The 25,638-nt window shown below is 40.6% G+C and overlaps 1 protein-coding gene across 1 annotated transcript; it reads left to right on the top strand.

Moving 5' to 3' along the window:
- Positions 1-675: 675 nt before the first annotated feature.
- Positions 676-25,638, top strand: LOC110984761 (purine nucleoside phosphorylase-like). The gene is made up of 6 exons (XM_022245241.2): positions 676-1,016; positions 10,210-10,379; positions 10,840-10,943; positions 14,715-14,890; positions 18,875-19,062; positions 20,403-25,638. The coding sequence occupies exons 1-6, from the start codon at positions 988-990 to the stop codon at positions 20,612-20,614; spliced, it is 879 nt and encodes a 292-aa protein (XP_022100933.1). The 5' UTR covers positions 676-987; the 3' UTR covers positions 20,615-25,638.

The following is a 25,638-nucleotide window of genomic DNA, read 5'->3' as shown; positions in this document are numbered from 1 at the left end:
TGTATCTGCAGTATCTGTTGTACGTATGCAGCATCTCTTATGTACATCAGAAGGGCCTATCTGTGGCATTTTATTGCAACAAAAACTTTGGGGGTTGTTTGGTGAAAGTTCATTCGATTTCTGCTAGTGATCTGGATCTGGAAAACGGAGAGATTCTGGGAAGCCTGTGCCACTGTCTCCCTGCATAACGTGTAGAGAGGACGTTACAGCTTGGCAGCATGCAGTGCAAAAGTGTCATTTACCAAATGCTAAAATGTAAAAGTGGACAAAATAAAAATTTTCAACCAGTTAATCACGCTCCTGGGGTTGGGTCCGAGTTGACTCAGGGTGGGTCCGAGTTGGTCGTGGGTCCGAGTTAGTATTGGGTCCGAGTTGGTTGTGGGTCCGAGTTGGTCGTGGGTCCGGGTTAGTATTGTGGCCGACTCGACATGGGTCCGAGTTGGTCGTGGGTCCGAGTTGGCATGGGTCCGAGTTGGCATGGGTCCGAGTTGGTTTGGGTCCGAGTTGACTCGAAACCCCACCCTCATCAGCTCTCTGGAGGTGTGTCGTGACGTCACTTATTTCATTCATAACGTCAAACACTGAGAAAGGCCACACACCACATCAGATGTCCAGACTCCTCTTATGATGAAATATATTACATTCTTTATGACCTTCTTCAGAAACACGCGAGGGAACCAGTCTGAAGCAATACCAAAACACTTCGCGCCGGTTATACTCATATTTCACTGCAGTGAGAACGACGACGAGTTCGCACATACAAATTTCAGATGCTAGTTTGTCTTCTGCTTGTGAACAAAGAACACGTCTCATCGTATCGTAATACGATATTTTAGGTTTTTCGTCGTAGAGACAAATTGTGGAATCGATCTCGAAACGCGGTGTCGGAAGCCCAAGACCAGAAGACCCATCAACACAACAACAGTAGACCTACGCGACGAAGCAGCAGTCAATATACACCTGCAGGCTAAACAATACGTCAGTACCATGGCGACAACCCCTAATGGAATGCCAATGTAAGACTAGCAATAGCATTTAAAGTAAAGAGCTTACCTCAGATAGAAGGAAAGGGAACACGTTGTTAATTTCTGTGCATTTTATTACGTTCAGTTTTCTAATACTAGCAATAATTGACTAGGCCTAGTCTGACCTCACAAAGTTTGAGCATGGCAGGCGACAGTTCTGAATCTGAATGGTTTGGTCAGCAGAATGTCTTCCAAGACACATCCACGCAATCTTCTGAGAAACGCACTGCGTGTGGAATGACTAGACAGTTACACTTACAGAAGTAGCCCTAGGCCTACAGTACAGTACGTGATTGAATAGACATAGTCCGAGTAACTTGGAGTCTACATATTGCCTTTTTAAACACGTCCAAATTTTTAAAAAGGCGATTCGTAGAGTCCAAGTTATTCATACAAGAATAGACTGGCTTTAATGGTCCTGGCACTGTGACCAAAATGTACGTAGTTAACGGATTTAATCCCTGCAATATTTTTTTTAAGAATAATAATAAATATAAAGTTAGAAGACTGGTATTTTGCCTGGAACGAGTTCCATGTACGGACAAAACTTGATGCTTTTTTGCACAAACCTGTGACTGAGACTTGCCTGAAAAAACCTACTTCCAGAACTGTAAGGTAAGGTTTGAAATTTGGTTGCAAAAATAGCTGTGATGAAAGAGTAAGTTGACACAATCAAAACAGCCAAATTGTGTTTATGGGAGTTTGTACAATGTACATGGCTGTTGGTTTGTATAAACCTTACAGTGCTGGAAGTTGAAAAACCTAAGTGTTTTCTAAGTAAATGTTTGGGAATTCTTCCAGCTAAATTTCACTTTTTAGGACATGTTATCACTTTCTAATGGCTGTTGTAGCATTTTAAGGGAAAGTTAGTGATGTCTGTATATGGAACTCTTTCCTTTTGCCCAACAATTTACTTCTCACTTTGGAAGTGAAGAAGCTGGCTTTTATAAGATTGGATAAACTCGCTTTTCATTCTCAACAGTGTAAGCTTCTAAAAAAGAATTTTAACTGGCCTCGTACTCCACTAAAATAGCTAATGTTGAAATCCTGTGGAAAGATCATAGGCCTAAAGAGAAGTGATTTCACCGGATTCCACTAAAGGTTGGCATCACTGCTATGAAAGACAGTACAGAACACCACCAATTTTCTCCTATAAGAGCGCGTCTTACGTATGTACATGTATGCCCCTACTAAACAAGGTCCAGTGCAGTGACAGTTTAATAACAGGCAAATTTTATGTTTCTTCGTTCCTACCCATTGTCCTAGACTATGAAAAATGCAGTCCTTCAAATGAGAAATAAAGAGAGGCGTCAGTTTTGTTGAAGTGCTTCAGTTTATAATAGTATCTGATCAAAATGAAGCCATAGTTTAGTGCCGACAAAATGGTCAGTGTATGAGTTGAACCTGTGTGAGGGCCAAAACCAAATTAACATGTCAACCAGTCAACAGCTCAGTTCCTCTTTCTGTCTAGCTAGAACCGCATTCTCCGTAAATACTTTCCCTTTTATAAGGCCAAACAAAAAATTAGTTGTGTTTCCTGTTACTGAAAAATGAATTAAGGTGGTTGGTTGGGTAAATTTTTTTTTACTCTAAATTTTTATAGCCCCAAAAAATTAGGGTCGGATGATGGTCTGTAAATTTTTTGGGGTGGGCGTATATTTGAAACAGGTACTAAGTCCATGTCAAATTAATACTGTACATGTGCACGTCAATATTACATATCAGCACTGTGATTGAGTAGTAAAGCAGCTGGTTGTTAAAATTACAAACACACAAGAGCCATCCATCTCATGCAAAAATAATTAAAACAATGCAATGTACAGGACGATGTACACAAAATTATAGGCTCAGGGCAAGGCACCATAAGTTTTATATTTTATTGATTTGTCTAATAGAAAGATATAGGTTCTGCGTGATTTTCTAGGTTGGGTCGGGTAACCGGAAACACAGCTATTTTTTTGGTTTGGCCTAATTATTACCGTACCACCAAGTTAGTGTGCATGTACACCACCGTTAGATTTCAGGCATGTTCTCTGTTAGAAGTTGCACGTACAAGAAATCAAACAGAGTAATTATTTGGACATGAAACGCCCACCTGTAAGAAGTCAAATGAAATATAAATTTCATGTTGCCCACTACTGCACACGTGTACAGCCAGTGCTTCTGAATATGTTAGATTTTTTGTCTTAAAAGCACCTTAGAATTCCAAGCTAACCAAATAATAAATGTACACAAGTGTCATATCACCCACTCCCACTTGCAACAGCAGCACTATTTGAAAATGTATGCATGCACAATGATACAGTACATACATGTACATGGACATGTAGGGACATGCGGTATTGAAGTCCAGTATGTGTTATGTGGCTATGTTACTACATGTACAATGTAGCTCAAGTAATGTTAATATCTTAGATTTTTTTTTCAATCTCCCCATCTTGAAAAAAGAACAATCAGTAAAAAGAGAGTCGCTTTACTTACTCTGATTCATTCAAAATTGAAATTTGCGTTATTTTGATTTTGCTTGAAACAGGATTTCAATTCCTGACCTGTTGAGCAGATACATGTAGTGTCCGTGATATTATTTTCTTTTTAATTTGGGGTGGGCAAGGGGCATCGTGTGAGGCAGAAGTGTATTGTAACTTGTGGATGGAGAAGTCTTACTTCTATAGTAATTGTGCAGCCATTGGAAAGTCACATGTATACACTGTAACATGCATGGACATTCACCAGGAAGGAATTTGGCATTTTATTTTGTTCATGAAAAAGCACAAGCAAACTGAAAAGACCATACTGGTAGGTCATTTAGAGTGCAATAATGTAGGATCACCCATTACCCTTCTAACTTAAATCCTTTCAAATGTTTCTGATGATTTTGCAGGACTTAGGAAGGCACAGCAAAGACCCTGTTATTTTCATTGGGGCTTGATAATCATTGGAATTTTCCCAAAGCAATGGGCTCTGCTCTATTTACGTCACAGTCATGTTTTTCCTGCCGTCAGTGCAAAAATAAGAGATTTCAAAAAGCGGTAAAAATCCCACACAGCTATCAAAACACCAGAAAAGAATGCACGTGCTACAGAATGCTAAATGAAACTTCAACCACTCTAAAAATTAATGGGACAAATGTACATTTCGAACGAGTTTGAGGTAAATGGAAAACCAACTGAAGGGTGATTTTTATGCAAACTTTGGCTGCCCATACAAACTGTAGGCAAAGTGAGAGTTACACATAGAGGTTTGTTGGTAGATCAAGTGAAGTGATACATTGTTTAGTTGCAGGTCTGAATTCAAAGCAATCAAAAGTCATTTTTGGCACTCTGTGAAGGGATACACTGCAAAGCAATCAACGTTTGACTCAGTGTATGAGGGATATCGGCTAAGCTGGTTGTTGCAGTGAAGTCGTCTTTCCATATATGTTTTTGGTGTGCGTTGCGTACATGATGGTTTCATGCGTTTCACTTTCACGGACAAAAAAATTTACTCCATTAACCATGTTAACATACATTTGTAACATACATGTACATGTATGCGTTGCATTTGCCCTTCTAAATTGCCCTGAGAGCAATTTTTGCTGATGCTTGGCGCAAATGTTTAACATGCATTTGGAAAAGCTCCTTAAGCCTTTTGTGAGTTATATGTGAATAAAATCTGGTACACTGAGCTATCTGATTGCACGTAACAACAATTTGAATTCCCCAGACTAAAGACACTGTTGCTATACTGTAGCTCGTGATTCAGGGAAAACTTTTGCATAGCGACCACCACCTCTGGAATAGACTGGTTCCTTTGTGCCCTTCTTATCCATTGAAAACAGTGTATTGGTGCAAAGCATCTCGTATGTAACATAGCGTTGTTCCAAATCACGAGGTATACATGTAGTTCAACAGTGTCTTTAGTATGGAGAATTCAAATATTTTTTTCACGTGAATTTAAAGAACTCTGACTCCCAGATTTTATTCAAATGTAACTCGCAAAAGGCTTATTACACTCCAACCCTTATTACCCCTGTCATGTTCACATATGTACATACATGTACATGTACATTGTATATGTACATCCTAGCTGAAGAAACACTCATACTGTAGTTTGCATTCCTGTGCTAGTTCCCAACTGCACCCTCTTGCAGTCTAGTTATTCTTTTGTGTGTGCAGTGTACAGTATACTTCCTTTGGGCAGTCAAATACATTTAAATATCCCCCTATTAACTTATATAGCCCTCTAACAATCCAAAGTTTGTCTCATATCTGGCAGCAATAGACGGTACATGTACCGTACATGTAAACAGTGTATCATGTGTGTGGCCGATATTTTTCTATCTTTATTAGGTCAAGTTTTGTTTGAATTGACATGCTTTCCATGTACGAGTACACAAGATGTCTGTTTTTCTAGAGGGGCGACCAAAGTCTTGGAACTTAAAATATTTTATATGATGGCTTCAATGGTTTACAGTACTTACAATGTAGGTCATTTGGGGGGACAAGATAGGATAAGCAGATGATGATCCATAAAAAAAAACAAGATTCTGTATAATTTCTGTGGTCCCTGGGCACTTATTCAGTTATGTACTACATGTACATGTACCTGCCAAGAGAAAATTTTAATATTGCCCGATTGTATGGAGGATTTTAGGGGACGGGAGGGAAAAATGTATGGAGATTTTCTCTTAATTATATCCAGCACTGTGTAAAACCAGATGTTATTGTATGTCACAATTACATGTACACATACATGTACCTGTAACATCTTACATGTACGTCCATATGGCTGAACTTGAACAATTTTTGTGGACTCCGAGTCATTTAAATTTCATAATGGTCAAGGCCTGGAGGAGAATATGAATATTAAGTACCGGTATCTTCATCTCCAAAATAATTAATGCTTTCCGTAAATTCAAATTCTTTCATTGCATGAAGTATGTACATTTTGGATATGGCTCATATGATGTTTACTGACCATTTAGGTACATGTATGCAGCTTGAGAAATATTGTCCAATACAAACTGGACATGGGACAATCCGAAACAAAATTCAATATACAGATTTCCATAGAGTTGTCTAAGGGGCGTGGTCAGTTGCTAGTGATTGGATGTGATTCGTGCATTTCATTGGTTTTTCCGACTACGGAGGAATAATGGACATTCATCTGAAGTGAAAGCAGTTAACCCTACTGCCAACAGTAAACACAATTAACTTCACTCTCCCTCGCCTGAAGAATTATAAACCCAATCCTCTCATAACCATGCCCATTTGAAGCTCACAGGGTAGGCTACAGTGGCGGATCTACGTGGTGACATGTGGGTGCAAAGGCACACACCCACTGAAAAGCAGCTTGCGCCCATGTTTGCGCCCACAAAACTTTCGCCACATATTACCACAGGGCGATCAACCTTTGTTTTTATGCCTCCTCCTCATAACCCAGAAAAAATGAAGGATCATTTGCACCCCAGCGATTCTGCCTTGCCCCTGCTCACTTGCACCCACAGCCGCCGAGGTCTGGTGCCGCCACTGGTAGGCTACATGTGTGTAGATGGACATGTACATGTACATTGTACCTGGAATAAGATCCTGGTGAGGGTACTGTTATCTGTGTGCATTTACATTGTAGGTGTACAATGTACAAGGTAAATGGACAGGCCAGATGCAATTGTGGACACTGTGGACAAAATACACTGTGCCTATTATGTGCAGTACCCCAGTGACCTCCAAAATTTAAAGCCATGGATACAGTTGATGACACCGTCTACAGTACTACAAGTGAATTTCTATGCTGTACATATTACCCTGCAATGGAAAGTTCAGCTCAAGGCTGCTTATGTATAGTAACTTACATGTAAATCAGTTCTTTTGTGAGTGGTCAAGAGCGCTGCCAATTTGGCCACTGAGCTTCTGGCAGCTGCAGCTATGGCAGGTCATGTTTTTTCTTTCAATTTCAGACTGCATGGACATTAGTGGGATCAAATGTAATGATGTGGGCCAAATGGACTGATGTACCAGTATATTAAGCTTGCAACACTTGAGCTCCTTAACTTTACTCGTATGCTGTGTGATAGAATTTTGAGGACTTCCAATACAATTTTGAATCCTTCCATCATTTCCCCCCCCCAAAAAAAACAAGTTGCAGAGAGCTGAAAATATTTGTTGCATTTAATATTGTTACAATGTATATAATAATAATATCCAATCAAAGCATTTATACGGCGCACAGTATCGAAGTTCCAACAGTAAATAGCTGCCACTCAAAGGTGCCGATATACCATCATTATCCATGTTAAACATGCACTTTGGGCTCACATCATCTGAACATTCCTGAAACCATCTCAGCTCCCTGAGGAGTATACTAGCTTGATGCCGTCATTGCAAACAAGGCCCGGAATGGCTAAACATAACCGTACATATATCTGCTTTCACCTGTACAAATTACTCCTGTGTGTAGAAAAGCGCATACGGTACATATACATGTAGGGGTAAAGTGACTTGCCCAAGATCACAACATATGCTGCCACCAGCTGGATTCGAACCCTTGACCCTGTGATCAGAAGCTACATGTACAGTGTTCTAAAGGGGGACATTTATTCAATGTTGTCATTGTGGACACAAATTAGATACACAAATGTACATTTGTCACAGATAAATATAAATATCATGGATAGTATCATTGTTACGTAACATTAAGAAGAAAATGACAACATTTAGGTGTTTGGTTAAGCAAATGCTTTTGTACCTATGGACAGACAGACAACATACACATGTACAGGTGTGTATGTACAAACCCTAACCACAGGCCACATGCCCCCCATAAATATAATGACAAAAAAGCTGATTGAAGTGTAGTTTATTTAGTGTCATTATGGTACAGATGTACTAGGAAACATTTTTGCAAAAGTGTAATTGATACGTTGAAATACCGGCACATCTAAAGAGAGGAACTTCATGACTGATACACACATGTACCGTGCCACATCATGAAATGTACCGTACATGTGCAGGTAGATGTATGTTTGGGAATTTATCCTGGTGATTATAAGAAGTTATCTGAATATCCTGTCATGTTCTGGCACCAGTGTATAATTTGCAGGATATATGACTCAACAATTGTGCACAAACAGTGATCTTGCAAACTACCTGAAATCCCAAAGAGACCTCGGAATGTTTCACACAACATACAGGGCTTCATTTAAAAGGAGCGCGCTCGCGCTCATCCGCGCTCCTTAATGTTCTCCAAGGAGAGCAAAAAAAGCGCTCCTTAAAAATTTAAGGAATGCATGGTTTTTTCAAACCAGCAGATGTTGATTTATGACAAGCCCCTTGAATCTCATTGGGTCGACAGTAGCAAAAGAGTCCAAAAATTGAATGTATTAAAACACATGTGCTGGTGATCAAAGTTCAGGCGCTACCGTGTTGTCTCGGCCGTTTGTGAACAGCAGAAGTGAGTTTGTGAAAAACCCTGTAGTGGCTTGCGGATGGTGTGTGATCCTGTTGCGTGTTCGTGTGGTTCGAGCGCGAGAACAATGTTTGCTTGTCGAGAACAGAAAGTATGCCACAGGAAAGAAAAAAGTCTCTGGCAGGTAATGTGCCCGGTGTTCTATACGAAAGTGCACTGGTCGAAGTAGTATTGTGAGCGCAGGAAGGGATGATGAATACACTCTGCAGTGGACGTGCAATACGTTTTAAAATACCAAAAAGAAAGGATGCACATGCGCAGTAAATTCAAAGCCGCTGTAGCGGCAAAATGGATTGTCGGCGAGTGAGGAGACTAGTCAAGTTATGCACTTGTCAATTTTAATCCCGGCACCGGGGGACCTAGGACTAGCGGGGACTTAGCGGGGCAGATAAAACCGGGCCATCGTGATAGTCCCAGCCATGTCCCCGTAATTTGCCCGGCCAGGGCGGGGCACCTTTTTTTATATTCCCCGGCTGGGCATTCAAGTTGTGACCATTCCCCGCACCATCCCTGCCCCAGCATGCGGGGTTGTGTCGCAACAACCGTACAACTAAAAATAAATAACTAATAACTTTCATTAATTTCTAAAAGTCCCCTACTCTTCCGGGTCATTGCTAAGATGACATCGAGTCGGTCGCCATAAGTGCAGGTAAAATGCCACCAAAATAAAGCAAAGCAAGGGGCAGCTGCTATAATTATCCCAAACTTTGGCGAAACATTCGTCCGCATATCTGAAGTACCGGAATCAGGGGGCCGATGACCCAAATCTCTACAATCTTTCTTTGCGGACTTCTCGGAAATAATAATGGAAATTCATCCAATAGTAAAATTTGTTATGTGCTGTGTGGAGACCAATTGACCAATTGAAACACTCGTTATTTACATGTGGCCATGGCCAGTGCCAGCACATGAGACAATTATTATCACAACACTTCATTCGTTTATTGAAGATTGATCTAGAAGATAACCAATGATTTGAAATGTATCGCCAAAACAAAAGACACATAACCAGTGCTACATGTACTTGGTTGAAAGATTAAATTACACATGTTTTAATCATTTAGCAGTCCATAGAAAGTGGCGACAATGCTGGCGGGGCACTTTTTTTTTGGACATCCCCGGGTACATGCCCACTACATTTTCGAAAGTTCCTGGGCCGGGATTACAATTGACAGGTGCATTAACTCATTGAACTCAATAAAAGAAGTTAAGTTGTGTTAATTTTATTGAGTATGTTTACATTAACTTGGTTTTGTTTGCGAGAGCAAATCGCTCCCCTTAATTCACCTTGTTGATTTAAGGAGAGCAATTTGTAATCGCTCTCCTTAAATCAACAAAGTGAATTAAGGAGGGCAATTTTTAGCTGTCCTCGTATTTATTAAAATGAAGCCCTGAACATAGTCGTGTCACGTCACGTCACGTCAGGATATGTAACAAAGTCTTCCTGGACTGCTCAACATTTCACATCAAGCCCTTTTATGAATATACCCCTGTGCATGTGCCTGTACTCTCGACACTGGTTCCAGTTTTTGCTGCGTGCCCAAGTACATGTGCATGTAGAATTAGTATTTATTTACATTGTGTAGGATCAGAACCAGAAACTTCAGAAAGTGCCTTGGATATGAATTGGTAAAGTGCATATACATACATGCAACATGCCACAATGCTGTTTTGAGCAAGTAATACCTACTCAACCGGACACAGTGTGTGACTATTTATGTATGTTTTTCCTTATACACAGGTACACCTACAGTGAATTGGAGGGCTTTGCCAAACTGATTCAGGATCGATCTCCCCACATACCCACTGTGGGAATCATCTGTGGCACTGGCCTCGGTGGTCTTGCTGATGTCCTTGAAGACAAAACCACCATACCCTACACGGACATTCCTCATTTTCCTGTCAGCACAGGTACGCCACATGGTTGAGAGTCAGTTTTAAACTCACGGCAAGGGCCTGCTTGGCGCACATTCCTTCCACTGGACCAGTGGACTGCGTATTATCTGAATTCATGAGCTGAGTTTGGTTAAAATTGTGCTGTCAATTACGTGCCCACATACATACATACATATACATGGGTCACCATGCATGTGGGACATTCAACAAAACTTGGGTCCATTTTCTTCGTGTATCAGACACACATATTTCAATGAAGAACACATGCCAGTACTTTACATGTAATTTCCAAGAGTTACGAATAAGTAATGCAAATTACATGTACCTGCCAAACAAATAAAAATGGTTTAAATTCAATTTCATCGATATTTCCGACATAAAATGACCTGTGTAGGCTTGGGCACATTTATTTTGGAAGTTTCTGTCGTAGATGTTTGTTACTGTAACTTTGCTGATGTTTACGATTTATCAACAGTCAAGGGTCACCATGGCCAGTTTGTGTTGGGCAGACTGAAGGGGAAAACAGTCATGTGTATGAAAGGGCGTTTCCATCTCTATGAAGGCTACCCGATGTGGAAGGTGTGTAAATCCAGAAAGTTTGGGTTTCCTCTCTGATGTGAGGAAGGAATGTTGGAACAGATCCAGTGTTTTGGGGGAGGAGTTTTTAGGATGCTCTTTCCGGATAATTGAACAGCTTTTCTAAATGACAAAGCACTGCCTTCATTTGAAACAGCCACATCCATGCCGATTTTTATGACATTTTGAGAGTAAGGTTTTATGTTTCTATAAATCCCATTTATTTCTTAATTTTTATTTATTTATTTTTTTAAATTGTCTCCCCAAGTTATGGCATCGAGCAAATTTAATGCTTAAAATGGTAAACTTATCAGTGGTCTCTGCACAGGATGGACCGCCCTGCAAAAACTTTAATCAGCCCCACCAAAACAAATTTCTCATTCACAGTTTACAACAATGAATCTTTGAAATTATGAAGAAGTTTCCCGCACACTGTGGAACAAATGTGAAGAGTTTGCCAGCCTTAAAATTCAGCAGTGTTTCTGTAACATTATAGTCAAACAGATCTGAACACAACATACTTAACATATAATAGTATGCACATTGACTGCCCCTCACCAAGATGATAGAAAACGTTGACTGCATTGAGCAGACTAAACAGGGATTTCTTATTAACCCCCTCGTGCTGGGAGGCGGCTAGACACGCTGTAAAAATTGAGATCCTCAGCCCACTTTTCAGCTATTATTCTCGGCCCACGCTCTAGCGAACACGGTGAAAGAAGGCAGACCATGGCTCTTGTATATGTGGTAATTGGTCTTTGTGCGTAGCCCAAAAATGAAAAGACCGAATTTGCATCATAATCACCAGCTTCACAATAGTCCCCACTTTGAAAAGATGCAACGGGAATGTGGAAGGGTGAATAGAGCCGCATGTCACCAAAGAATCGGCCTTTTCACCATGTAATTCAAAGCGTGCAGAGCACGCAGGGCCACAAACCGATAAGTCGTGGCCAAGCAAGGCTGGAATTCTTGGAGTCGGCTAATTCAAATGAAAAAGAAGAAAGTGGCCAGGAAAGGCCTCAGATTTACACCACAGCTAACACTTCTAGAGTCCAAAATGTCTTATGGCGTATATTGAAGCGGACCTCATACCCCACTCCATTAATTAAGAGCTTCACGCTTGGCTCTCGCATTGTGTCTGCTTCGCTGCTTAAAATATAAGGACTTGGAGAACAACCCCATTGGTGTAAACTGGTGACTGGGGGGTTGAACAATAGGCAACATACATGTACACTAGCCATTGTTGGATGATTATTTGGCCCAGTGGCAGTAGCGTATCCAGCTTTTGGAGTCAAGGGGGCAAATTCAAAAGCGAATGTGGCTTTGAGCTGATTTGACATGATGCTGGGGGAGAAAACTACCAAAGCCTTACTCACGGTCCCGAAATCCAAGATTTTATGTTATGGTGTTGTTTTCCTAGGGTTTTGGTGCTAATATTTGATACATACATGTAAATATCAAAATAAAAATTTGATAAATATATTTTAAAATGAAAATAAAAGTGCAAAAATCCGATGGGGGTAAAGTGTCCCCCTCCCCATACACCACTGCCCAGTGGGCTGAATTTACTGTGGTTTGGAAAGAAGAGAATTAGAATGTCTCAAATGGCTTTTCATTGTGATTTGCCAGAGTGTGACACAGAGACCCAGTGGAATTAATCCAGGCTCGCTCGCTCGCTCGTTCAGTCCAAAGTTCCAATTCCTTTTGAGAGATACTGAAGGGGCTCACCCCAGACAGGCCTGGAAAGGGTTATAATTTGATGACACACCTGAACACACATACATACTTTGCATAAATTGGCAACTTTCCAGCCAGTCAAACTTCAAGTAGGAAAAGAACATAGAGTTAAGAAAGATTGAGGGGGGTCAAGGTGATGTCATAGAGGAGGGACTCTATAAGTCTGAGTCTGGCCTCCTGAGCATCCATTACCGTGCCCTACCAGGTAGCTGTGCACTCCTCAAACCAGGGCCAAGGACCTTTTGGCAGGTTACCGCAGACATTCACCTGTTGGGGGGGAATATAAAAGCCTGTAAATCCCAAAGATCTTTTCATTCAGGCAAATAAGGTTTTTTTACAGACTGACACAGGTGATTCATTACAGCATCAAAATGTCATCTGGCTCCCCTCAATGGTATTAGGAGCCCTGCTGTGCACAAAAGGCTCATAACACATTCTCTCTCCCTCTATGTACATGTATATAACCCAATTCAACAGGTTGAATAAATTTGCAGTGGGAATGTTTGCCGAGTTTAGAATATTACAAAAATTGTATACCTGTTTATCGGTTGCTCCAGTGTACCAGCTTTTAAATGTAATGTATGACCAGAACATTTTACATTCTAGTCTCTTGGATGAAACAAAAAGTGGTTCATGGAAACCAGAGCTATATGTTGGCGTACAAACACAGTTAAACCATATACTTTGTTAAACAGTGCAGAAACACATGTACATGTATGTGCATGGAAATATAATTGGGCTTGTATATGTACAGATATGTATGGTGTCTCATTCAGACTTATACATACATGAAAGACGTTGAGTCCACTTATGGGTGATACTTTGAAAGAAAAAGCTCTTGAGTTGTGCAGTATAACTCAGCAGTTATAAGGTCAAATTATGGGCACCTGCCCACCTATTTATGTAGTGCACAACTGGGGCAGAGCCCCATGAGAAAAATATATCAGACAAAAATGTTGAGTCAGGTTTCAGTAAAAGTGCAGACGCTGCTTTCCCTCTGGATTTATCAAGTGGCTGGGAAGAATTTGATTCCAAAAGATCAAAGCCTTGAAATGATCAGGCATTTCTCACGCGACTCTTCCGCAGATCAGCTGATTTCCTGATTGTTCACTTCACACTCATGGCTTTGAAAAATTGAAAAACATTGTACAAAGTCTTGTGGATATTCGAATGTCCTCATTTACGATCAAAGCCCAAGTTGCATGCCTGATTTCTTGGACAAAAGAGTACCCATGAACCAGGTACGGTGTGTCCAGCAATCACTCCTGCACCTTGCAAATTAGCTGCAGTTGAGCAGGATATCCGATATTTTTTTGCCAGCTGCATGTAACCCATTGATGCTCATCATAATTCAGAATACATGCACTTGATCAGTGAATGGCTCTGTTCATGAGTCCAAATCAGCTAACCAGCAGATTTGCAAAATCAAAGTGCGCCAACTACAACTCAAAATTAAATTTTGATCAAACTTTTTGCCGTAAAATGGGGGTCATGCATATCCAAATCAATTACTGTATTCTAATACCATTTTACAGCATACAATCATGAGTTGGTTTACTCACAGATGTGCACACAGCCTATGTGAGGTTATGATGCACCTGTAGGTTCACATAGTACAGTGTAACAGCAGAAGACTCCATGCGCCAATTTTTATTACCACATGTAGTAAAAATGTTTTGACTTGTACCACCTGTCCACTTTCCTGCATAAAAGGCAGTGAATACATTGAACCGTAATGGCCTGACTTGTATTCAATAAACATGTATTATTTCAAAACTACAGTATTTCCGACAATTACTGGCATCGCTTAAAGTATCTCTTTTCAAATTAATTAAACCGATTGGACTGTAAAGGCACATGTGCATTAAGTGTGGTGTATGTACGTGGCACATGTGCATATGTATACAGACCAATTTTGTTCAGTTCTGGCATAAAGGGGGGGGTGCCCATGCACAAAACGTTTAAGGCTTTTTTTGCATTTTAATTTAACCCTAAAACATAAACTGTTCAATGTCCTCTTTTCTGTGTGTCCTAAAGATCACTGCTCCGGTGCGGGTGATGAACCTACTAGGAGTCAAGACACTGTTCATCACCAACGCCGCTGGTGGCATGAACAGGAGTTACAACGTCGGTGACATCATGATCATGAAAGACCACTTATTCATACCAGGACTGGCCGGACTCAACCCCTTAGTTGGGCCCAACATGCAGCAGTAAGTGTGGACGATGAGGGGTCGCACGTGTACATCTTGACCTGTAGGTAGTATGCCATGCCACTTTTGCTGATAGAAGGACAGCAGGTTCGCTGTGCAACAGAATGGTCTTTTAAAATTTTCTTAGCCGCACCCCTCTCCCTCCCCCAATCCCCTCTCTCAAAATAACTGTCATGAACAACTTCATCCTTGACCAGGAAGCCCATGGGGAGGGGTGGCCCCTGTGCATGTCAGTGTAGTAGAATTATAAGTCCATGACAAGTCCCTGTATGGTATGAGACAGTCTCCAGTCCATCTCTGTATGTACTCTCTAGCAAGGTCACAAGCTACACAGTCAGGTGAACTATGACGAAAGAAATCCTTTGTTGTTGCTCATCTTGGGAAGGGCTTGTGAAAGACTCATGGGTTTCTCCACTTGATGGCCTTGGTCATAGAGTTTGTCGTATAGCTGTCCATATACGCTAACTTTACCAGTGGCCAACATATCTGCACCCACGTTGTTAAGCTGAATGTAGTGTGCGAAATTACGAGTAGAAAGCAACTTCAGGCGGCCTCCCTGATATGCAGATTAGCTAATTTTCATGTTACCTGGCTGCATGAGGTCAGTGTTGGCTTTGTTCTTCTAATGTACACATACGGTGCATGTATACATATGCAAATATACATGTACATGTAGCTATTGGATCACACCTACATGTATATGGTTGGTTATCATCTTAACAGCCTTGACGTATGGGTATCATTTTTAATCCAATTGATCGTTGAAAGAACTTAATATGGGCCAATTTCCCAACAAAGTTACATTTAACTTTCTAACAACTCCTGTCGATGTGTTCAATGTACATGTAAGCAGGCTAGTATCCTGAAGAGCATGCACTATAAATGACCTTTGAAAACAAAATCCTGTGTCGAATTGAATTGAAACTATGAATGGATGTACTCACAATGGATGTCTTTCCATGCATGCCAATTTTGTAATACGCATTGGTCGTGGGGCAACCAAGATCCCCTCATGCAAAGTACAAATAATGTGGTTGTTTTGCTTTTAGATAATGAGTTTAGCCATGAGATGTAATATGGAATGCAGTTTGCAAGCCTTGTGTTGTGCTGTCACTAAGTTTTGCCTTTCCACAGCTTTCAAAGTGAGTGAAATCCGACACCATTTGATATAGTATCGATCACTGATCCAAGTGAGCACTCTTCACGGGGAATCCTAGCCACAGTAGATGAAATTTCCAGTGTTTTAAATGATTTTGCTAACCCTTCTGTCCCCAGTTGAAAAGGCCGTGGCAGGTGCATTGTTTAATCAAGTGTCGTCTTTCTCCTAAGGGAATGTTAACACAGGTTCACAGCCCACAAATCATGTGTGACACAGCTAACATAAACAGTTGTGGATCATCGTGTCCCCCCCAAAATGATGCAAGTAAAATTTTGTCCAATTTAAACCAAAATATTAACTGACGGTACATGTACCTGCATGATTTTAAAGAGAATACTCTTGGCATGACGCTGCTTATAATTTCATTTTATTTTGCTTTTGGCAATCCAGAGTTACTGCCTCAATAACACAATCAATCAAAATTGAGTTGATGGTACTTCCTCGTTCGATCAGCAGACCCATTGAAATCATACATCATTTACCTTTTACAGTCTGCGTACGAGGGAAAAGTGATAGCACTATGCATTGAAACATGCTGAAAAGTGTTGTATTCAAGTCCATCACAAGTCTCTGAGAGGCCCTGTATTAAGTTCATCATAAGTCTATCACAAGTCATTCAGCCTTAAGCCAATTCACAAGCTGTTCAAATGAGCTGTGACAGAAGCATTCTTTTGTTATGGTTCACCTTGTTACTTTATGACTGGCCTTGAGAAGGGACTTGTGAAGGGGCTTGTGAAAAGACTGGTGATGGACTTAAATACAACACTATTCTTTCCAGAAAGGGGCACAAATTCCGTATCTCTGAATTGCCAGAAAAGCATAAGATGAAATATAAAAAGCATCATCAAGCTAAGATGTACAGTTTTTAAGAATGTTACAGTTTGGACATTCTCCAAAACTGATAGATCAAACTTGACTTCATTGGCACAGAAAAAGTACCTTCAAATTAAATTACATCGTCAAACAGTGAGAAAGGCTCTTGTTTTAGACATTCAATACGGTTAACACTCTGAATTTTCAGATTTGATGCAGGGACATTTTCTGTTGAGATTACCGATTTTCAATTAAAGTGAACCACTCCTTATATTGCACAAATGTTTTTAATGTCTCGTGCATTTTTACATAACCCCTTCCATTTTAGTTTCATTTCATCTCTTTTTTTCATTTTAATTAATTGACTTTGTATTGTAATGGTTATGTATAATTTTTATTATTTTTATGACTTTCCTTTTTGCATTTATTTTTAAAATTCACAATTCGTCAGTTTACTTTCTGTAATACCAGCACAGCTGGGGCATCTCCTCAGATCATTAGTCCATCCGTCTCACTGGAATGGATAATACCGGTACTAGCAATGACAGGCCAAAGCATTAAATGTCAGGTTTATCCGCTCCAAGTGCAACAAAAGTGGACGTGTTTTTTTGGCACTCACTGCATATAGGCGTGCGTTTATAATGGAGCTCAATGGCACGTTTGACGCGGAGCACGCTGAGTACGCGTAACGAATTTATTTCTTAATATATGGTCTCTGCGTACACGCAGAACGCGTGCAAGAACCCGCTTGGAAAACTTACAACCATCTGTCTTTCCTTTGCTGCTTGGGGGTGCACCTAATGCTCGGGGCAGATAAAGGGAACCGTGATATTATTTCTGTGCCCCCTTACATGTCTTATGACAAAGTGGCAGCGTACATGCACAGTGCATCAGATGTGAAAGGTGACTCCGGAAGCACAATATTTTCTGCTGGTTCGTGCTCGCGTGCGATATTCAAAGGTGACGCTTGAAGAGTTAGTCTTTGATTCAGCAGAAGGATAAGCTAGATTATCGCAGACTGGCTTGATTCTGGTGTATGTCTGTTTTCAGATGCACCCCTCAGTAATGAAAGATAACTTACAGCTGTGCCGCAAAGGCCATTCATCCCTGGGTTGTTACAAATTCCAGCTGTCGGGCATCTTAAATGCCCGAGTCCAAGACCAAGACCATGCAACCAAGAATAAGATCAGCCAAACTTCCTTCTAGACTGGTTTCCAGCGTGCAAGTCTGAGTTCAGCTAAATTGTGTAAAACCAGGTAGCAGTTTAGTACAGTAAAGCTTTTTTTGATCATTGGGCGGACCCAGTTGTGTAAAATTTAAATTTTAAGGAGAAAAGTACTCAGAAAGTACTGGGCCGAGTACTTTCCGAGTACTTTTGTCCTAAAAAGTTAATTTTAATCAAACAGTGATGGTCTGAAGTCATTATGTTGCTTTGTAATCTTACCTTTATGCATGTACCATCAAATGCCGATGTACTTCAGCTTTGTTCCCTCCTAACTAGTTAAATATTTGGTAGAGAACTTGATTCTCAAAAAGTACCCGACTACATCACTACAAGAGACCTAGTCATTGCCCGGGAAGCCAATTTTTTACACGACCTAAGTCATTGGTCATTGGAACAAAGGAACTACAAAGATACAATTGTACGTGTATGTGGGGCTGACCCAAGGCATGATGGCACTTAATGCATTCTGATCATTATGCCCTGCACAAGAAAAGAGTTGACTCTATCATTCCGTTGGTCTGCAAACATTAAGGCAAAACCCTGGGTGGCATCAGGCATATCAGTGCCCCATGGTCTGATTATACCAATCACGTCAGCATTGATTTTCCTCTGATTTTGGAGATATGAGGCAATAGATACTGGTGCCTTGATTCCTATACCAGTAGCGATATCATCTACAAAAGTTTAGGTATCAGATTTACTTGATGTTAGCCACTAGTCTGCATACAGTCGCTTTTTTGTCCTTTTTTTTCAACGAGGTTTCTGGGGTTTTTTTGTCTGTGTGTAGATTCGGTGAGAGGTTCATCAGCACTTCGCATTTGTATGACGCCGGACTGCGGAAACTGGCTCGAGATATTGGCAAGGAGATTGGCTGTTCTGACTTCTTGCAAGAGGGAGTGTATGCGATGGTCGGCGGGCCATCCTTTGAGTCGCCAGCTGAACTGAAGCTCCTAAACACATTCGCTGATGTTGTTGGTAAGAGCCCTGAGAGTGGGCCCTAAGAATGCACTGGTGGACAGGGTACTTGTGTATATCGCATTTTGTTTTTCCTATGGGGAGCATATATTCACCTCAGGCAATCAAGGTGTACAGAATATGTGCCCATTTGGGGGACAGCAAGTAGCTTGACTTAGTTGGCATGGTTTAGCCCTGGGCTGTGCGAACAGCTCTGACGTCAAACTTGGGGCTCACTTGCATTAGCCACAAGGAACCTGGATCTTGGAGCAAAGTGTGTCACGCGTATGCAAGATCCACCGATAGTGATAAGACCGTCCCGCGTACACGTAGCGGGGGTGAGATTTCTCAGCTTTTCAGCTGATTTCAGGTTTTTTTGTTTAGGATTTTAGGGTTTTTTTTCCTCAATGGCTGTGTACAAAAGTATAGGAGATTTTCACAGTTCAGTTTTTTATGCCTTTTTTCAGCTGTTTTCAGCTATTTTATCATTGGTCAATCTCACCCCTGACGTAGCTTTAAGGGGGGGGGAATAGACCCGCTGTGTGCAAACATTGACTTCACTATTGCATGGTGGCCAAAATATGAAAAATCACAGCCTAATTTGCCTCAAAGTGTACCTTTGCTTCATTAGTGTTCATGCGTGACATACTTTGCTTGCTGTGTGAGATTTTCGAAGTGATCTTCTGTTCTTTATGTGTTGGCATTGCCAAAAATGTCTATCCCACGAGTGAGTGATTACTGACTTTTTACCCGTGTGATACGAGAGGGCTTTTGAGGCAATGGATTAGTGGTCTGTAGCATCAACTTTGTCTCCCTAACCCGAGTCTGTCTGGGTGAGCTTGTGATTGTGATGGGGTTTTAAAGTGGGGATCTGCAATCCTCGCATTAGAGTCACATCTGGCATGAAGTGCTTGTAAAGATGATATCCCATGGGGCAGAATTCTGCTCATTCACTTAGTTTTCCAGTGAGTGCGACACTCATTGGTGTCGCTTTGGGGAGGGGGAAATTGGTTTCTGCCCCCTCCCAGAAAATCTAAAAAATTGGAAAATGAAGAGGGGAAAAAGTAATAAAGGTAAAAATAGGAATGAGGGAGAAAAGGGTTGAGAATCACCGAATTGCTTGGAAATACTTGTAGCTCGGAATCAACCACTTTCATCCTAATGTTTGTCACTTTGCTGCTGATGAGTGCTCCCCCCTTCCCCCTACAAAAAATGTCGGCGACGCCCATCATCCCCATGGGCCACTTCATGCCACTTGTACATGTAGGAAGGCGCTACGCATCTGCGCTTACATGTATCTTGTTTCCGCTGTCAACAGTAGCAAAGGCATCAGAAACTATCCCTTGCTGCACTGCCCACAGGTATGAGTACATGCCCCGAGGCCATCGTAGCCAAACACTGCGACATGCGCGTCTTCGGTCTCTCCCTCGTCACCAACAAGTGTGTGATGGACTACGACCTGACAGAAGAAGACGGGCCCAACCACGGAGAGGTTCTAGAGACGGGAAAGCTGAGGGAGGAAATCTTGCAGGAGCTGGTCACCAAAGTGGTGGAAAGGATGGAAAACTACTGAAACGACAGAGGGAAGGTTGGTCATCAAGCGTTAATCACTCTTTATTAACCAGCACGTTTCTTTGAAATGCTGAGATACTGAGTAAAAAAAGAGTAGCACAAATACATTGTAGATGTACCATATTTTGATCTTAAAGCTGTGGGCTCTATTTTTGGATCTCAGGTCTGTCTGTAGTGCTTGTATTACCTCACCCCCCTAAAATAAACTCATTTTAATGAGAACTGGAATTTTCTGCATATTAGATTCAGTATACATGTACATGATATACTATTGAACAAGCCTCCAAATCTGTGTTTAAAGATTGGCAAGTACAAGGACATGCAGAGGACTGACCCACCTCTTGAGAGGCTCTGGAATGGGGGGGGGCAATGGGCCTCTAGAAAGGACAGTAATGTTTTGTTTTGTTTGGTTTGGTTTTGTTGGATTGGGTTGGGTTGGGGTTTGGGTTTTGGGTTTTGGTTTTGGGTTTGTTTTGGACATTACAGTGGATGAGGGGGACAGGATCAGACTCTTCCACACCAAAGATCCGTTCTGCATTTCTGTGATTTTTTATAAATTTGGCATCCACGCGAAGGTACGTGTGGCAAATGCTTTGTTGACGTGTTCTGTATGGGCTTTCAGAGTTTTTTTGGTCGTACGTGGTCGATTGGTTGTTTCGAGTTTCAAACTTCCGTGTACATCAGTCATTGCATGAGCATTTGTCTTCAAACTTTTTGAAAGAATGGCATGTCCACCGTTTTCGAAACATTGGAATAAAGATGACCGCAAGGCATCAGTGCAATAAAAGAACTTCGGACGGTGCTGATTCTGTTCCCCTTTTCTGATTCATTTAATGCATTTCAAATTATTTCATTTGTTCGATTTACCCTTTAGGCATCGCCTCATTTCTGTCTTGTCACATTTTAAGTGAAAAAAACCTGTTTCCATATATATATGCTTGTGAATGTATTCTTGTAAATACATGAGTTCAATACTGAACAAGTCCAGTCAGATACTTATTTGGTGCACGCATTTTTTTCTGCGTAGGAAAATTGCTATCATAAAGCTTACTTGATGTGGAATTCAGCCAGTAGAAAAATAAGAAGGGAATTCCATTCGGTGAACACAGCAAGAAGAGAAAAATTAAACAAAAAGCAGACTACAAAGGAACAAAAATGTACACATGAATGCAGTGACATGTAAAACTGAAGTGTTTTCTTGAAATACATAGATTTTCAGGCCCGAGTTTTTGCTATTCTTTAGGTAAAAGTAAAGCTTATTTTGTGAATTCTGGGAAAATTTGGGTAGCGTAAATTTGATAAACAGGTATCAGTGTCTGTAAAAAGGATGCATCTCCATTGTTAAGTTGCGCTGCTAGTGACCAGTCCAGATCCAGGGCAGGAACTTCATTCTTGAAAGAGCAAGGCAATTTCTCCTTTGCAAAGGGCACTTGTACATGTATTAGAAAATCGACTTGTCTATTGGGACTTTTTAATGGGCATTAACCTGGGGCATCAAGGCAGTTGCCTCCAATGCCTCCGCGAAGTTCTTGCCCTGCACTCTTTTTTGGGGGGGTATGGTTTTCCCTTGCAAAGTTGTTGATGATGTTGAGGACGCATCATTGCAGGATGACAAATACGGTTAAATGTTGATACTAAGAATTAATTTCAGTATTTGTAACAATTGAGCAAATTGTTGCCGACACCACAAACTGACACTCAGTGGTAACTGAGTGCAGCTGCTCGCAGAAAATTTACAGAACCTTGACATTTTGTTTTTCACTGACTGTGTACACAGGCACTCCTTGTGTGCACTCAGTACATTTGTTAGTTTATTTTCACGAAGTGAAACTTCTTCATGTCCCAAGTTGAAAGGATTCTAGCTCACTTCTTTATCTATATCCAGCAAACGTACGGATGGAGTGAGTTTGTGTCTGGAGATGCAACTTACATTTCAGTTGATAAAATGGACAAGAGCTCACAAAGTGAATTTCAGGCATTTTAAAAACTTTTATGTTATGTCTTAAGTTTATATACATTCATCATCTTCTCCTTGGTCTTGTTTTAAGTGTACCACTGAAAAAATCTTCAACAAAGTGGAAACACTGCAGTTTTTCCTCTGGCAGATTAGCAATCCCATGTTTAAACTCTTCTTGTTTCGGTAATGTGCGTGTACCGATGTGTACTTTGTTTCTAAAATACTCATGTAGTAATATTTATGTTCATATGCAGTGTGTTCGATTACTTCCCCTGCACTTACTCAGCTAAGGACAACTATATTTGATTCGACACTCACATGACTTTTGCACTTATTCAGGCCTTGCCCAAGTAACCGACCTGCTGAGCCAGTCACAGTTCTGATTTTTTTCCCTTATTGAACAAATTTCTGGATTTAATAATAACAACATTAAATAATAAATTTAATTAACCGTGAAATTAACCTCAGGGCGAGTTACATTGACTTATCTGGCAAGACAAAGACGCAGTGTACATGGAAATTAATAGTGAGTAATACATTATGTTAAACATGAGTAGTTACCTGTACATGCATTAGTATACCACATAAGAGCTATTTCACTCAGGGGAAAGTCTATTCGAGGGAAGGGGACAAGGCGTAGGGGACCCCCCTCCCACACACCCACACACTGCACCCTCACCAAAAGGTCCTGCAAGGCCAGCCGTTTCCCAAAAGTTTAAGGGCCCGGGCCCTGCCGGTATCCTCACTGGCCTACTGACCTCCGGGTGATGAGCGGTGGTAATGAGTGTCTGGTCAATCACGCACATCCATTTCATGTGACTGCTAGCAAAATAGCCTAGTTGCAATCAGTGAGCAGTTCCAGTTTTTTATTGGGCATGTTGGGCATGCAAACGGTGTAAAATAATGTGAATAAATTTGAATTTGTTGCCTCAGATCACAACTCCAACGAGTTAACACCAAACCCCAATTACAGGGTTCCATTGAAGCAAATTACACGCTGGCAATTATCACGTTTCCATCGGTCTGCTGTGATTATGGTGATTCGAAGTTCTGTATAATTATTTTCTTCATGTACAAATGATTTTATTTAATTGGAGTGGTGATTGTAACTGTTTTTCCTGCAATGATCTATATATATGCATATACATGCATACTGACAGGTAATGAAAATGTACCGATATTCTTACTGAATTGGTGCTTTACACAAGTAACCACTGCTACTGTTTCTCACAATCAGTTCTTGGGAAAGGAAATATTAGACAAAGTATTCTCATTGTGCATCTGTGATTACGGTACAGTGTCTTCTCAAGGTGATGCTAGTTAGGGCTAGCATATATAACTCCTGTGCTGTTCGGTAAAACCCAATCGACTATAACTTGAAGAGTGGTGCAGGTTTTTTCGCTGGCTGTCGTATGTGTATAATATTGCTTGTAATTAGTACCGTTTGGTTGTTTAAAGTTTATTTTCTTATTTTTCGCATATGTACATGTGTTCAGCCGGTGTGAAAAAAAGGTTGTTAACGTTTGATAGCTAATTTAGATAGCTGCTGAAGCAGTGGTGCAAACATTAGGCAGAGATGAGTACTTGGTTCATGCCTCTTGCCCCCTCCCCACGATTGAGATTTTTCATTTTGTATTCCGTGAAGTGCCTCAAGAAAAATTCCCCATAAATGCAACTGTTGATGACTGGCTGCATAATTATCTTTACATACTGCACCCTTCCTTCAAGCATAGACTGAGTTACCGTGCTGGATTGTTATGTTCTGCAATTTGGACATGCCTAATAGTATGCATGTGACATCTTCCTTATAGATCTACCTTTGTGCCCATTTTAACCCAGTTTTCAATTTCCATTGTTCCATCTCGAGGGCATTTTAGTGGCTTGTTGATTTCTGCAGTGCAGATTGATTTTGCCTCTGAGCAAAAGTGTGAAGTTATTTTAAATATCAGGAGGAAACGTCAAAACAGACAGCCCGCAAGCTCAGTTTTCCCAGAGTTACTTTCAATGAACCAATACTTGTATGACATTGTGAAGAAAAATAACACTCACTTGAACAATGGCTACCTGAATCACAGCGACAGTGGCTGGCTATTCTTCAGTAAGAACGTGAACCATTTTCTTTTCTTTCTCAGAAAGGTGCATGCTCTCTCAGTAATGGTAACTTGAACAGGATGAAAGATACATTTTAGCTTTACTACTGTTCATAGTAGAAAGGCGCATTATCTTGGGGGATGTTTCATATGTTTTCATGCACTTAGAAAAAGTAGAACGATGTACGTAGTATTCCCAACAACACTTCGTATCTTGGGCCCTTTAAATATTGCTATATGAGGCTGCACTTGGGCTGCCAATTTACATGTATTTTGTGTAAAATGTATAGGTGTAATGTGCCCCTTACTCATATGGTATGCTCAAATATATAGCCTTTTATAAACTGAGACAAAACGTAAATGCTATGGTGTATTGGATCAGCATTCTTTGTGTAATATTTTCTATTCTCCCGGATGGCATGCGTTCTATTCATAATTTGTTTTCTTGCCTGTTATCAAGACTACGCTTTTCCACAAATAAACATTGTGAAAAACACTCACGTACCAACTAATTACTAGGTATAAATGTACCCGGTATGAGTTGCCTGTAATCAGGATTGGATTGAATGCAACCCGAAATTGTAATATATTACTAGCAAATTTTATTGCAGCGATATAAAATGGCATGTACATTTTCTTTTTATTTCCTAATTCAATTAAAGAATAGCATGAAAAACAACATAAATATCAATAAGAATTCAGGGAAAAGTCTCTAAATATGAGTAGTTTTAATTATGAATCAACGTAAAGACATAGTCAATTAATTTTAAGATCACTTTCAGTCAACCAAAGGCATAATATACAGTATGTGTAAACGCATTTTCCGTTGCTTGGTTAGACAGAGTTATTCAGCTGAATAGCGTGGCACTTGGCCTCAATATTACACGCCATCTTTGAGGTGTCTCTTTGAACCATTTTTGTAGATGTTTTCCCTGGAAATGTATATTTTTGAATTGAATAAAGGTTGTTAAATATCAA

The sequence above is a fragment of the Acanthaster planci genome, linkage group LG06, assembly GCF_054643075.1.
Source record: "Acanthaster planci isolate LZ-2023a linkage group LG06, COTS_SCS, whole genome shotgun sequence".
NCBI classification, from domain to species: domain Eukaryota; kingdom Metazoa; phylum Echinodermata; class Asteroidea; order Valvatida; family Acanthasteridae; genus Acanthaster; species Acanthaster planci.
The sequence above is the reverse complement of the archived record's forward strand: the minus strand, read 5'-3'. Positions and strand labels throughout refer to the sequence as shown.